The sequence below is a fragment of the Brassica oleracea genome, unplaced genomic scaffold, assembly GCF_000695525.1.
Source record: "Brassica oleracea var. oleracea cultivar TO1000 unplaced genomic scaffold, BOL UnpScaffold01057, whole genome shotgun sequence".
In the NCBI taxonomy this organism is placed as follows: Eukaryota; Viridiplantae; Streptophyta; class Magnoliopsida; order Brassicales; family Brassicaceae; genus Brassica; species Brassica oleracea.
In genome coordinates this window covers 7,531-22,568 of record NW_013617627.1, presented here as the reverse complement: position 1 = coordinate 22,568, position 15,038 = coordinate 7,531, and the positions used below count along the sequence as shown (strand labels likewise).

General features: G+C 34.6%; 2 protein-coding genes and 1 pseudogene across 2 annotated transcripts in view; 2 read left to right on the top strand and 1 right to left on the bottom strand.

The window, feature by feature from the left end:
• Positions 1 to 2,091: 2,091 nt before the first annotated feature.
• Positions 2,092 to 3,852, bottom strand: LOC106320773 (annotated as a pseudogene).
• Positions 3,853 to 4,912: 1,060 nt separating this feature from the next.
• On the top strand, positions 4,913 to 7,508 carry LOC106320769. The gene is made up of 4 exons (XM_013759130.1): positions 4,913 to 5,277; positions 5,349 to 5,978; positions 6,616 to 6,969; positions 7,073 to 7,508. The coding sequence occupies exons 1-4, from the start codon at positions 4,913 to 4,915 to the stop codon at positions 7,506 to 7,508; spliced, it is 1,785 nt and encodes a 594-aa protein (XP_013614584.1).
• A 5,187-nt stretch (positions 7,509 to 12,695) lies between these two features.
• Positions 12,696 to 15,038, top strand: part of LOC106320771 (metacaspase-8-like) — an 8,482-nt gene continuing 6,139 nt past the window's right edge. Inside the window, exon 1 of the mRNA XM_013759132.1 lies at positions 12,696 to 13,116. Within this exon, the coding sequence (XP_013614586.1) occupies positions 12,771 to 13,116 (346 nt within the window). The 5' untranslated portion in view covers positions 12,696 to 12,770. The remainder of the gene's footprint in view (positions 13,117 to 15,038) is intronic.

Sequence of the window (15,038 nt, the reverse complement as noted above, 5' to 3'; positions counted from 1 at the left end):
ACACATGGAATTCTTTAGACACATTTTTATGGTAGAATTTACTTTTGTGTGATTTAAAAATGTAATTGAAATGTTATATATTTTTTTATTTGGGATATGACTAAGTGTCCTGTTTGGCGAATAGATTTGTGAATATTGACTTTGTGAGTCGTGAGATCAGAATCCCCTATATATTATTTGTGAAACGTTACAACTTCTTTTTGTAGTCACATGTCATCACTAGGATGATTCTTAGAATTATTAGATAAATAGGTTGATTCATCAAATTATATAATAATTTTTTTATTAAACTAACCATAAATTCATTATTAATGTCATTTATTATTTTCTTAAATAAAGATTACGGAATTGCCTAATGTGGGTAAAGTATATATGACAATTAATGATTTTGAATAATAAAGATCTGATAAAAAAATGTATCTTCTATCAAATTTGTTTAATTTAAAACTATTAAAATAATTTAAAAAAAAACACAATAACCATATTATAAAAATTTAGATTTTCTGTATATTTTATATTTTAAATTTTAAAAAATGACTATAAATTACTAAAACTGTTAAAAGTCTCACATTCAAATTTTACGATCCATGGTTTAAAATTTTTGTTATGACAAAATACAAATGATTACAAAATCATATAAATAAAAGTCTACTTTAATTAATCATTAAGATTTAAAATATATATGTATATATATCATTCTAAATTAAACTATAAACCATATTGAATAAATAAATATTTTAGTTTCAAAATTTACTTTGAATAATTTTTTTTGATAAAAGTTTTGAACTAACATTGATAAATGTTTTTAAATTATCAATTACTAAAATTATTAGTCCCATAATGAAAATTTTGTTATCAGTAATTTGAAATTTTTGCTATTAAAAATACACATGATAAAAAAAACATATGAGTAGAAAACATCATTTAAAAAAAATAAATGTCAGAAACTTTGTGATCGGCTGATCGATAAATGTGTGCTTTGTGATCATACATAGTTTTCTGGAATGTTTTTTTTTTAATTTTCCACCTTTCTTTGTTGTAATTGATCAATCCGTCTATGTGTTCTCTCGATAGGAATTTATGTGCGCATATAAATGAATGTCAGAAACTCAGATTTTTTTGTTTGAGGTGTTGCTAGGCTAATAACTGAATTTTTTTCAATGTGTATAGATATATAAGGAAAAATTCAGATTACTGATAAGTGATATGTAATCTAGTACTACATGTTATACACAATGCATGGCTGCTTGTATTTTCTTATTACTTTGGTTTCTTTAATAGTTCCATCTCATGTGAAACTTGTGTCAAGTTGAAGTTTAAACCCATTTCTTGTTTGTTAGATAAACCCCCCAGCAAATCAAACTTCTCTCTTTTTATAACGAGAAGCTGCTTAGATTTGTAAACTAGAAACCTAATCTGTTGGCCAACATTTTCTTCATTAGATTCAAGATTTACCCAACAGGAGCTTCCAGCATGCAACCCAATTCTTACTCCAAAATGGGTAAAGAGCTACTTCGGAAAGGACTTCGTACTATGATCGGAAATGGAAAGAAAACTAATGTATGGTTGGATCATTGGTTACAGGTTAATCCACCAAGACGTGTGAGCGTAATCATGATAATTCATTTGTTTTCTTTGATGTTCCTCCTGTTTGGTTGATTCCCTATTTTTATTCTCCTTTTACAATATAATTAATAAAGTTTCTGTGGTTAAAAAAAAAAAAAAACTAAAAAAAAAAAAAGTACTATGGTAACTGTCGTCAGAGCCACCACATTAGGGTTAATGATTTACTTCATAAGCATCAAGGAGTTCCATAAATTTGAAGCAGAGTTTCACACAAGGATCACAATTCAATGTTTACTTTCAAAGGCACTTCCAAACTTGCTGCAGCTGAACTACTGGAAACACATATGACACCAATTCTTAGCCTAAGAAATTAAACTACAGATGAGGTTCAGAGAAAGCAAACCTCAAAACAAGTCTAAAGGAAACGATTAGAAAACATAGAAAACTTCAAGTCTCAAGGAAAGCGATCTAATGATAAAACATAGCACAAGTTTTAAACAAACACCATAAACACAAAAACACGCTCTCAAGGTTTTGGCTACATGTTAGCAAACTTACAACCACACCATGGCATTTAGGATAATTAAAAAAAACGACGGAATCTACATAGAGAGTTTATTGCGCTGCATCAAACCGTGACAGCCACAAGTTTCACCGTTTGTAAAAGCTCATCGCTAATGACAATGTCACAACACTGCACCTCACCCCAAATCTCTCCTCCTTGGCGACTCTCCAAAGCGACCTCCGCACAGAAAGTAACGTCATTCTCGTTGTTCAGTGTTTTAGGAAAGAAGAGAGCCAGCTTGTTCGGACCGTAGTTCACCGCATTGTACCACCATGATGTCTCCAAAGCAAAAAACTCCTTCAATCCATTAACAACACTCCAATAGCCCTGCTTCGGATCAAAAGCCACCAACGTCTTCTCGATATGACCGTAAGCGTACAAGACGCCGTCAACCACACACACGTACCCTCCCATAACTTAGAATCCAACACCTCGTTCATCAATTCCCACCTCCTTTCCTCTGGTACATAAACCAAAGAAACAACATCGTCTTCACCTTTCAGGAAAATCTTATCCTCCATCACACAGGAATCACAGTGGATCTCTCTAAATTCATTAAGGTCTTCGTTAACTAACGTAGGCTCCCACGATTGTGTTTCTGTATCAAACACCGCAACTGCCTTCCTAAACCCTTTTGACCACCCCTTCTCCGTGACGACATCACAAAATGTATCACCGAGTAGATGAACCTTCTTCCCGATGGCATTAACCTGTCTATGAGAGATCGGATCAGGAATGTCAGGGATGGACTGAAGCTTGTGAGAGGTGCAGTCAACGCTGAGGGCTGAGTTCTCGCTAAACACGTACAGCTTCGAACCCACAGAGACACAGCAGGTATTAAGGGCAAAAGAAGATATCAACGGAAGTGACCGGACACGGTCCAAGCGGTTGTAGCCGTTGAGGTTGTGGAGGATGTAGAAACTGAACTCATGGGCCTTGCTGTTACGGAGGATGGCGTAGACACGGTGCTGGGTGATGCCTAGCTGAGATCGTCTCTTGTAGAGCTTAGGCGAAGCAGCGATGAGTTTCCTGAAACTCTTGGAAACGAGAGAGAGTGTCGGGTAGTGGCTTATGGGCACGCGAGCCACGATGTCAATGGTGAGGTCGTCGGGAAGCGAAGGAATCAGTGGCAGCTCCGGAAATTGCTCCATCTTTTCAGACAAACTGATAGCTGTGGTTGAGTGTCCTAAAGACAAAGGAAAAGACGGAAGCTTTGTTAGTCCTAAAAGACGAAAGAGTAACCGCTTCAAACATCAAAATTTTCAATTTGGTTCCTGAGACCAGACAGAAAAGTTTTACTCGTTAACAATATATCACTCAAAACCCATCAAGACATGTACCCAGGACCGTTAATGTGTAAGTTACTTACAGAGAAAATCTCAAATTTGATCGTCAATATATCACACAAAACCCGTAAAGAGATGTACGCTGGACCGTTTATCACGCAGATTTCAACATTTCAAGCAGTAACACTCAAAATTTTCAAACTTTATCACACAATAGGTCAATATATAACTCAACATGTACGCAGGACCAGTTATCAAGTAGATTTCAACAGTAACTCCTCAAAATATTACACTAACATTAAGAAACCAATCCAATGAGATAGTAAAGGAGAATGTAGAGACAAAGAAAGAAAAGTTAGAGATTTTTCGGAACAAACCTGCAAGAAGCTAGAATTTCAGCAAGGAGACTAGGGTTTTGCACAGGCTCGAGAGCACAAGAGAGACTGACTTATAAAGAGAAGATGCATGGAGGAGAAAACCTCTTCAGGGTTAAAAAGCTAATACGGCAGCGTTTTTTTGTGGCCCATAATAATTTCATAATCAATTCGAGATCCACAGCCCAATAATATCTTAGTTGGCCCATTAAATGTATCAATTGTCATCTAAATGACATTACATACTTTTGGTCACGAGGTAGCGTAGCTTGTCATTATCAACTCAGAAAATAAAATAAAAACATGAGCATGCACATCCATTTTAACCAACTATATATTTTGTGTATATGTATAATACTGAACATGTGAGTTTTTAGACTATTTAAATTTTATAAATATTGAACGTGACGTACCAAAATATAAACGATGCGTGCATGCTTTCTTTGCTTACTATTACAGTCCAAATAGACACATCCATAATCTTTTTTGAATTAATTATTTTTGTTAAAAGATCTTCTTCAACAAAGGGTGGGAGAAGGTCTGGGATCCCTTTGGGTTTACCAAATAAAAAAAGCTGAGTTCCTTCGTCGGAGATCTCCAATACATCGACCAAGTTCATCAAAGGGCTCTGATCGGTCTACTCATCATCGCCACAGTTCGAAGGCTTCGAGATCAAGTTCAAGTAAGGTAAATGGTTTGGAAGGGTCCAAAAACACCTCCAGACATTATCCATGAAGACACTCAGTTGGAACTGTCGAGGGATTGGGAACGACTTCACAGTTCGACGCCTTACGGAGATGTGTCATCGCTCAGGACTTGTATTTCTTTCTGAGATGAAGAATAGGAGGCTGCTGTTGCAAAACATTCAGGCCGACTTAGGATTTGATCATTTGTTTACTGTTAAGCCACTTGGTCTCAGCGGAGGTTTAGCTTTATTCCTTATGGATAAATTTCAAGTTAATGTTTTATTTTCGAATAACATAATGATTGACATTGAGGCAGTCATTGATGGAATAAAAGTCTTTATGACGTTTGTTTATGGAGACCCTGTCCTAGAACGTAGAGAACAGTTTTGGGAACGTCTTACGCGTTTCTCAACAACACGAAATGGACCTTGGTTCATGATAGGGGATTTTAATGAGATTACTGATCATAGCGAAAAAGAGGGAGGCAGAAAGTGCGCTGATAGTTCTTGTTTGCCTTTCAAGCAGATGCTAAGTGATTGTGGGGTGCTGGAATTTCCATTTACTGGGAATAAGCTTTCATGGGTTGGAAAAAGATCGGGAGGGACAACTGTTAGATGCAGATTAGATAGAGCTGTGGGTAATGAGGATTGGCATGAAAAGTTTCCTCACTCAACTGTTAAGTATCTTAGGCTCTGGGGCTCAGATCATCGTCCGGTCCTAGCAGATATTCTCACGAAACCAGTAAGGAGAAAAAAGAACTTTAAATTTGATAAGCGTTGGTTGGACAATGAGGAGCTAAGGCAAGTTATTATGGAAGGATGGAAGTCTGAGATCTCCCTCCTGGAGCGAATATAATGTAACATATTGCTAGCTTTCGGAAAGCTTTGAGCCAATGGAGGAGGCAAAACAATGTGAACTCAGAAAAGTTAGTGGAGGAGCTTAAGGAGAAGGTAGAGGGTCTTTATGCGAATGATGATGCTATTTCTGAGGAGATATCAGAAGCTCTAAAGGAACTATCTACTGCTCCTAAGGCAGAGGAGTTGTTTTGGAGACAGAAAAGTAGGGTCTTATGGTTAAGGAAAGGCGACACGAACTCAAAATACTTTCATGCCCTAGTAAAGCAAAGGAGAGCACGTAATAGGATAACTCAGCTCCTCGATGAAAATGGAAATGTGGTGGAGGATGAGGAGGAATTAGTAGCCATTGCTACTAGCTACTTTAGGCAAATATTTGAGTCTTCTATCCCAGAGGATATAGCTGATGCGCTTGCAGAGGTATCGACGACGATTACTGGGGATGTAAACGAAAAACTTACAGCCCCAGTAACTGAATGGGAGGTCAAATTAGCTTCGTTCGCTATGCATCCAGAGAACGCTCTAAGACCAGATGGAATGACAACCCTTTTCTACCAGAAGTTTTGGGATATTGTCAAAGAGGACTTAACTCGCATGGTTAATCAGTTTCTCTTTGAAAGGACAATGGCACAGGGTCTGAATGACACGTATATCTGTTTGATCCCAAAGACAATGAAGCCGAATGAAATGACAAAGTTTAGGCCTATTAGTCTATGTAATGTCAGCTATAAGATAATGACAAATTACAGATAATATCATGATAGCTCAGGAGATGTTCCACGCCCTGAGAACTAAACCGGGAGGACGGGTTAAATGAATGGCTATAAAGACTGATATGAGTAAAGCATATGATAGAATGGAATGGTCATTCATTGAGGCAGTAATGAGAAAGATGGGATTCTCGGAGATATGGATTGACTGGATTATGAGATGCATCACTTCGGTTAAGTATAAAGTACTCATGAATGGTGAGCCGAGGGGAAACATTGTCCCTGGGAGAGGTTTACGTCAAGGAGATCTTTTGTCTCCTTTCATATTTATTCTATGCACGGAAGCGCTCGTTAGCCTTCTTAATCACGCAGAGAATCAAGGGAAGATAACGGGGATGCGAGTCGCACGCGCTAGCCCCTCGGTATCTCACCTTCTCTTTGCTGATGATAGCCTTTCCTTCTGTAAGGCGGAGCCCCGTGAATGTGAATAAGCTATGAAAGTAGTCAGGACATACGGGAAAGCATCAGGTCAATGCATTAATTTTGATATATCCTCTTTACTCTTTGGTAAAAGGATTCCAGCGAATGATCGACAGCAGATCAAAGATACACTTGGTATTCAAAATGAAGGAGAAATGGGTTCCTACTTAGGAATCCCAGAGGATATTAGTGGATCAAAGTGTAAGCTATTTGCTTTCTTAAAAGAACAGTTACTACACAGAGTGAATGGTTGGACTGGTAGATGGCTGTCAAAAGGAGGAAAAGAAGTCTTAATCAAATCTATCTTGCTAGCTCTACCGACTTATGTCATGTTCAGTTTCCTGCTTCCCTTGGAGATATGTGAAAACCTAGCAAGTGCCATTACACAGTTCTGGTGGAGTTTGAATCCGCCAAAGAGAGGAATTCACTGGGCAAAATGGGAGAAAATGTGTGCGCCTAGAGAAGAGGGAGGAATTGGTTTTCGTATGATCCATGAATTGAATCTAGCTCTTCTGGCTAAACAGCTCTGGCGACTTTTGTTCAATTTCCAGATTCATTAGTGGCGAGAGTTCTTTGGGGAAGTATTACCGTCTAAGTTCGCCTTTGCGAACTGGCGCTGTGGATACACCATCGTATATTTGGACGAGTATTATAGTGGCGAGGAAGCTACAACTTTTGGGTATCAGGAGCAAGGTGCATTCAGGATATGAAATTAATGTGTGGGAGGACCCTTGGATTCCTTCAACGCCAGCAAGGCCAGCTCGAGCAAGAGTCCCAGTTGTAAACCCCAAGATGACCGTCAACAGTCTTATTGATTTCGAGTCAAAGGATTGGGATGTACGTTTGCTGGAACAATATGTGGATCAAGAAGACATTCTGATGATTCAAAGTATGGCCATAAGCCCTACTCACCGACGGATACTTTTTGTTGTAGCTGCACCAAAAATGGCCAATATACGGTTAAGTCTGGATATTGGGTTGTTATGAATGTGATGAGAACATATGAGGCTTTAGAATTTCTACAACCCAGTATAACTAAACTCCAAGCCTTTGCTTGGACAGTGAATGCGCCACAAAAAATTTGCCACCTTATATGGCAATTAATCTCTGGACAGGTAACGGTAACAAGGAATTTGATACGTCGCACGAAACACCTTTACACTCAGAGCTAGAAGCGCTAAGATGGGCAATGGAGAGCATGATACAACACTCGACCTGTCAGAGATTTGGGACGGACTGCAAAGACCTGATTGCAATGATACAAGAACCACAAGTGTGGCCCAACTTCTCATCTGAGCTGGAAATCATTCAAACCTTCCGGTTGTGTTTTTCGGAATTCAAGATCAGATATTTACCAAGAACGCAAAATGAGATTGCAGATTCGTTAGCTAGGAATGCACGTTCTTTTCATAGATCTCTATGTTTTATTGGTTGTTCTATTCCGGTATGGTTACCAAGACTACTTCAAGTTTGAGTAATAAAATAGCCGTTTGCTGGAAAAAAAAAGATACACATTTAAATAGTTAAGGTCGTGATGTCAGTCTTCATAATCTCATATTATGGACCAGTGGCCTCATTTTTAAAGCAGACTCCACTTCATATTTTAGTTCCGAGAGCAGTTAAATATATTTGAAGGAAAAAACGGTGTGGTCAATTAAGAAACATGGTCATTGAGTCATTGAATAGTGGATTAAATTGTTAAACAGTTAGCAAATTGAACTAATTTAATACATTTGACATAGAAATAGTTTAGTGTGTCACATTTCTACTTTGCTTATTCCGACGTAGCTTTAAAACCAAATGCTTGCATTTTACATATGCGTTCAAAATTCCTTGTCACTAGCTAGCGCCTAGTGGTACACATTCAAAAATCGAAGGTGGATTATTCAGTCACACCTTAATAAAAAATGTACTACAATTTCAATATTTCACTGTACTTGTGGTATGCTATTTCTTAAAGAAATTGGCAGCCGAACCAAACTGTAGAATAACAAAGAGGTATGCGGCGTATGCCAATAACAACACGTGTGCTTCCGTCATGCATATTCCAGTCTTTTTCAATTACTTAAGATTTTATTTTCTTCTGTTCGTCATCGATTGTTACGTTTCAACCTTATTCCATTTTATTCAAACTTAGTTTACTAAAATTTCTCTTTCATTGGAACCTAATTGATTCAACTTTAAGGAACTTTTTTTCGCAAGTTGTTCACCAAACAAATGAAACCTATAATAATTCTAACTTTATTAGCGATGCATTCTAATGATATAGCGAGACAATTTAATTATTGTTGCATTCACTCCATTAATTTTAATTGTTTTTCCAGTTAAAAAACAGGAACTGTAGACATGACAGGTTCAGTGTCTTGAGTACTTTTAAGCACCTACAATGGGTTTTTTAAAGGTGAATCTCACCCCAAAAAATAATAAACGGTTCATAAATGCAACAGTAAAAACGGTTCTACAGATGTAAGCTATTTAATGGTTAAACTGTTAAAAGATAAATAAAAAAGATTTATAAATATAACTGTTAGATTTTATTATTGTTGAAAAACGCACATAATTATATTGCTGCTACTGATGCTCTTATAACGAGGAGGTCTGACGGGTTCAAACGCAGTAGTTACAGTTGCAAGAGTTTACAGATGCGGTGACTGCGGTTTCTAACAGTTTAAAAAATTTATACGACTGGTACTGCGGTTAGAAATTAGTACGTTTGCGGAATATTTATAACTAATTAACTACCAAATGCAACATTGGTTAAATAATAAATTAACAATATTTATATTCTATATAATTATAAAAATATCAAAAATCATAATAATATAATAAATATAAAATTTTATTTACAAAGTTATAGTTTTAAATTTTTTAATATTATAGAAAATATTTTTATTTTAAAATTTTATAATATTAATTAAAACATAATAGATATATTTTAGTATTTTTATCATTTTATTATAAAACTTGCATGGAATATATTTATTTTGTATTTATATCATTTTAAGAAAATTAAAAATCTACTCTTCCGCAACTAGCTGAAACCAGTTAAAACCAGCTTTTGAATTTAAGAGATTCAAAGCAGTTACATATGAAATAAATAAAGTATGAAAGCGGAGTACATGTATTGATTGTAATTTAATTTGGTTTCTAAGTTAACATAATTTAGTTAATTATGGCTGAAACTTTGAGTATATATTAGTGTTAAAGCGGTAGAAGTACTATACTCCTTTCGTTTTTTACTATACCCCTTTCGTTTCCAAAAATAAAATTTCTAAATTTTTTGTTCCATAAATATATAGTTTTATGTTTAAAAGTACCTTTGTATACTTTTTAAACACATTAAATTGAAATAATTTGAATTGTTTAAATATCGTTGATTGATAGTTATTAAAAAGGGAAAATTTGGAAAAATACATTTATATAAGATTATAATTTGAAAATTACACCATGATTTATTTATTTTGAAAACTACACTTTTGTATAAGGAAATTGACCAAATTTATCCAATATCAATATTTAAAATAACACTATTAACATTATATATGTTTTGTTTGGTTCCGCTCATGGTTTTAAAATTAGATTTACCTACTCTAATTGTGTTTGTTGTTTTGTTCTCAAGATAGTTCTGCTTTTGTGTTTTTAGGAAATACTAAGCAAAGCGAAAGTAAATGTCTTAAAGAAGGGGACCTGCCACCTGTACTGATATATTGCTTCTTTCCAGAAACTACACGTCTTTCTATTGAATGGTTTGCCTGAGCTGAATAACATATACTGAAGTTCTATGCCTTTTCAAAGTCGGACAGATCTTTATACATATATAGTTTAAGACCTTTACATTTAGGCAATTGTGAGAATCTGAGAAAGCTTCCTTTGGATTCTAAGAGTTTCTTGAAGGTGAAAATTTTCTTACTTAGACGAAGAATGGATGGAAAGAGTTGAATGGGAGGATGAAGCCACCAAAACCGTTTCTTACCTCACTTAATCACTTCTACCTGCTTTTGGTGTCTTTCACATGGCGTGGAAGGCTTGAAGTTAATCATGGTGCGGTTGGATTTTTCTCTCTTGCAAATGAATAATGTATAAGTTCCTCAGGAGATCAATTTCATAAATCTTATGCCTGACATTGTAGCTCAGGGTTTTGTTACGATTGTTCTTCTCGTGGCATTGGTTCTTGACTCAGGAGTTGGCTCTTATTCTCTTATGTATAGATAGAAAGGCACAACCAAAATGTTCATATAATGCAAGTTTCAAAATTTGATTTGATAGAATTACATTCTGAATGTTCTTTTTACTATTTGTTAATTGAATTGTGTTAAGCGCCAACACAAAGATTATGGACAAATTCATGAGTGTTCGAGGCTTCAAGGGACTCCACGCAAAAACCTCCAATACAAGATAATTCTAAAAGGAGATGATGGTACTTTGTTTGTCAATGTCTCCTTCATATACACGTTCGGGTAACCCGTACATAAACTCTGAATCGATATGCTTTCTCCTTTTTGATACCGTCTCTTTATTAACATATCTAATTTGGAGAAAAATGTCTTTTAACAGCTAACAAACTAAAATAAGGAATGCACTTTTCAAAATTTAAAATATAAACAGGTTATTTTTCAAATTGTTAAAAATTATATAATAAAAATAAAATAAATTTAATTGTAAATATTTATTGTATTTTTAATATTGTGAAGAATCTAGATTTTTTTAGAAAACTGAGGAAATACCATGTTATGTCATTTTATAAATGAATTTAAGATTATAGATGTATTACAAGTATGAATAATCTATATCTTTGTAAAATACAAAATTATAAATCAAGAGTATTCTATACTTTTTAGCAAACAGTTTGTTATTTTCAGCTCGAAACAATATATTTGTTATACAATTTTTTTATACAAAAGTTATTGCATAAATAATTATTATATACAAAAATAAAATTGATACGATAATTTTTTTAGTGAGGTTTTATAGTAAAGTGTTATTCGTCAACGAATTAAGTAATTTTTTTGAAATAAAATATATGTAAAATAGCATCATTTTGAATGTAACTAATATTTTTTTTAAGTAACTGGAATTTCTCTGAAAAAAGATTTATCAATTAGAATTATTTCTTGTTCGCAAAATAAAAACATACATACAAGGTCACAAAGATTTGTTTACTCATTCACAATTTCGAAAAATTAGGTACCCGTCGAGCTAAATTTTGTACTACTTCTATTTTTATTGATTCTAATGATTTATTCAAACTTTATATAATAGTACGTACATCCCTAATATGAAAAGGTGAGAGCATCCTTACGTCTTGTTTGGCAGATTAATAACTTCAAGTACAGAGAAAAATAATTATAAGTCAATTTTTATTTTATAAATTGTCAGTTTACCAATATTTTTTTTTCTTTTTCGTTAGCACTATTTTTCAAAAGTTGGTTTAGCCAAAGATTGAAAAATTGTTATGACGCTTTTTGATTTGACTTAGAGAGACTAATGATCCGTATATTGTTAGTCAATATGAAAATTAATTAGTCCAAAAATCAAAGTTTACCATAAACTAAAAATATTAAGTTACTAACAAATGTGTTGCGCTAGTCGTCAATTTTGTACGCAATCCCCTGTACAATATTTGCGAAGCGATTTTGCCACATGTCCTCTCTACAATCAATTTCACAAAACAATTATGACATGACTACTGAAATTGATGACATGACTTCCGAAAAAATATAGTATGGATAATTTCATTTAATGTTGATTTATATTTTTTGTAAACTTATTAGAATATGATAATAATTAATATATTACATTTAATATTGATATTTCTTTCTGGTAAACTTTTTTAAATATGGTAATACCTAATACATCATCTATAAAATAAATATATTCATATATAACATTTCAAATTTTGAAATATTATTATTTTGTATAAATATAATATTTGTATTATTAAATCTTTCAAAAATTTCTACTATTTAAAAAAAATTAAATATATATATATATTAAACATGTTTATATGTATATGTGACATTAAAGAAACACCTCGGAATTATAAACAAAGTTTCCTTCAAACAGGAAAAGACAAGATAACAGACAAGAATGCAAGTCTTTATTGGACCATTGGTCATTAATTAAATGCTAAATCATTCGTTTATTAATAAACTGAATTAATTCAACTATTAGAAAGAAAGAAACAAAACAAGCGGAGACTCTTTCTCCCCATAAGACCAAAACAAAGTTAAGTTGTTAATTGATTCGTCAATGGCAAAGAAAGCGCTTTTGATCGGAATCACCTACCCTGGAACCGCCGTCGAGCTAGGTGGCTGCGTCAACGACGTCCGTCGGATGCAGAAATGCCTTATCGACCGTTACAGATTTTCTAACAAGGACATAAGAGTGCTGATCGACACGGACAAATCCAGCGTCAATCCCACCGGCAAGAACATCCGCGACGCTCTCAAGAAACTCATCGCTGAAGGGGAGTCCGGTGATGTTTTGGTGTTTCATTACAGTGGACATGGCACGAGACTCCCAACAGAGCAAGGGTTGTTCGACGCTACAAATTATGACGAGTGCATCACTCCTTGCGATCTGAATCTGATCATGGGTACGTGCACTTTTTAAGGGTTCCATTTTATGTGTTTATTTCACGTTTTATGAGATAGAATACTCTGTTTTATAAAGCAGAGTACTCTGCTATCGAAACTTGACGCATACGTTACGTATATCACCACAAGAAAACAGCGACATACCGAGGGAAAAAATCGTCGGTATGTCGTCGGAATAACGTTATTCCGACGACATACCGACGATTTTTTCCCTCGGTATGTCGCTGTTTTCTTGTGGTGATATACGTAACGTATGCGTCAAGTTTCGATAGCAGAGTACTCTGCTTTATAAAACAGAGTATTCTATCTCATAAAACGTGAAATAAACACATAAAATGGAACCCTTAAAAAGTGCACGTACCCATGATCAGATTCAGATCGCAAGGAGTGATGCACTCGTCATAATTTGTAGCGTCGAACAACCCTTGCTCTGTTGGGAGTCTCGTGCCATGTCCACTGTAATGAAACACCAAAACATCACCGGACTCCCCTTCAGCGATGAGTTTCTTGAGAGCGTCGCGGATGTTCTTGCCGGTGGGATTGACGCTGGATTTGTCCGTGTCGATCAGCACTCTTATGTCCTTGTTAGAAAATCTGTAACGGTCGATAAGGCATTTCTGCATCCGACGGACGTCGTTGACGCAGCCACCTAGCTCGACGGCGGTTCCAGGGTAGGTGATTCCGATCAAAAGCGCTTTCTTTGCCATTGACGAATCAATTAACAACTTAACTTTGTTTTGGTCTTATGGGGAGAAAGAGTCTCCGCTTGTTTTGTTTCTTTCTTTCTAATAGTTGAATTAATTCAGTTTATTAATAAACGAATGATTTAGCATTTAATTAATGACCAATGGTCCAATAAAGACTTGCATTCTTGTCTGTTATCTTGTCTTTTCCTGTTTGAAGGAAACTTTGTTTATAATTCCGAGGTGTTTCTTTAATGTCACATATACATATAAACATGTTTAATATATATATATATTTAATTTTTTTTAAATAGTAGAAATTTTTGAAAGATTTAATAATACAAATATTATATTTATACAAAATAATAATATTTCAAAATTTGAAATGTTATATATGAATATATTTATTTTATAGATGATGTATTAGGTATTACCATATTTAAAAAAGTTTACCAGAAAGAAATATCAATATTAAATGTAATATATTAATTATTATCATATTCTAATAAGTTTACAAAAAATATAAATCAACATTAAATGAAATTATCCATACTATATTTTTTCGGAAGTCATGTCATCAATTTCAGTAGTCATGTCATAATTGTTTTGTGAAATTGATTGTAGAGAGGACATGTGGCAAAATCGCTTCGCAAATATTGTACAGGGGATTGCGTACAAAATTGACGACTAGCGCAACACATTTGTTAGTAACTTAATATTTTTAGTTTATGGTAAACTTTGATTTTTGGACTAAAAAAAATACGTTTAATTACCATGTTTGACCCCGTCCATGTGGATACGGAGTGAGATAGGGAAGATGGTCACGACCGGACTGTCGAACCAACTCCGCAACACTCATCAGGACCCGGAGGAGCAGGAGCGGGTGCAGCAGCGCGAGCGAGAGGAGCATGAGCGGGAAATGGAGAGGGAGATGTATGGTAGGAGCTGTGGGGCGAAGCGGAATCCTTAATCTGGCTGGAATCCCGAGACTGGCTCCCCGTACCACCACGACCACGACGCTGTCGAGGCCGGGTCTAATCATCATTAGACCTGTAAATTAAAAAAAACATATTTAAAAATTATTTCTAATAATTTTAATAAATACAAAAAACATATTTAAAAAATAGGTTTTAATCATAAATAAATAAATAGTTTTACAAAAAATAGTTTTAATAAATAAAAAATAGTTTAATAATTACAAAAAAATAGTTTTAATAAATAAAAAATAGTTTAATAAT

Bases quoted from the DNA above. Each gene is read 5' to 3' on its own strand.
- LOC106320769 (XM_013759130.1), top strand. From the start codon at position 4,913: ATGATAGGGGATTTTAATGAGATTACTGATCATAGCGAAAAAGAGGGA. The intron at 5,979-6,615 runs GTATATCTGTTT...CTTTGGTAAAAG, and splicing joins GCACAGGGTCTGAATGACAC to GATTCCAGCGAATGATCGAC. The intron at 6,970-7,072 runs GTGTGCGCCTAG...TTCAATTTCCAG, and splicing joins TGGGCAAAATGGGAGAAAAT to ATTCATTAGTGGCGAGAGTT.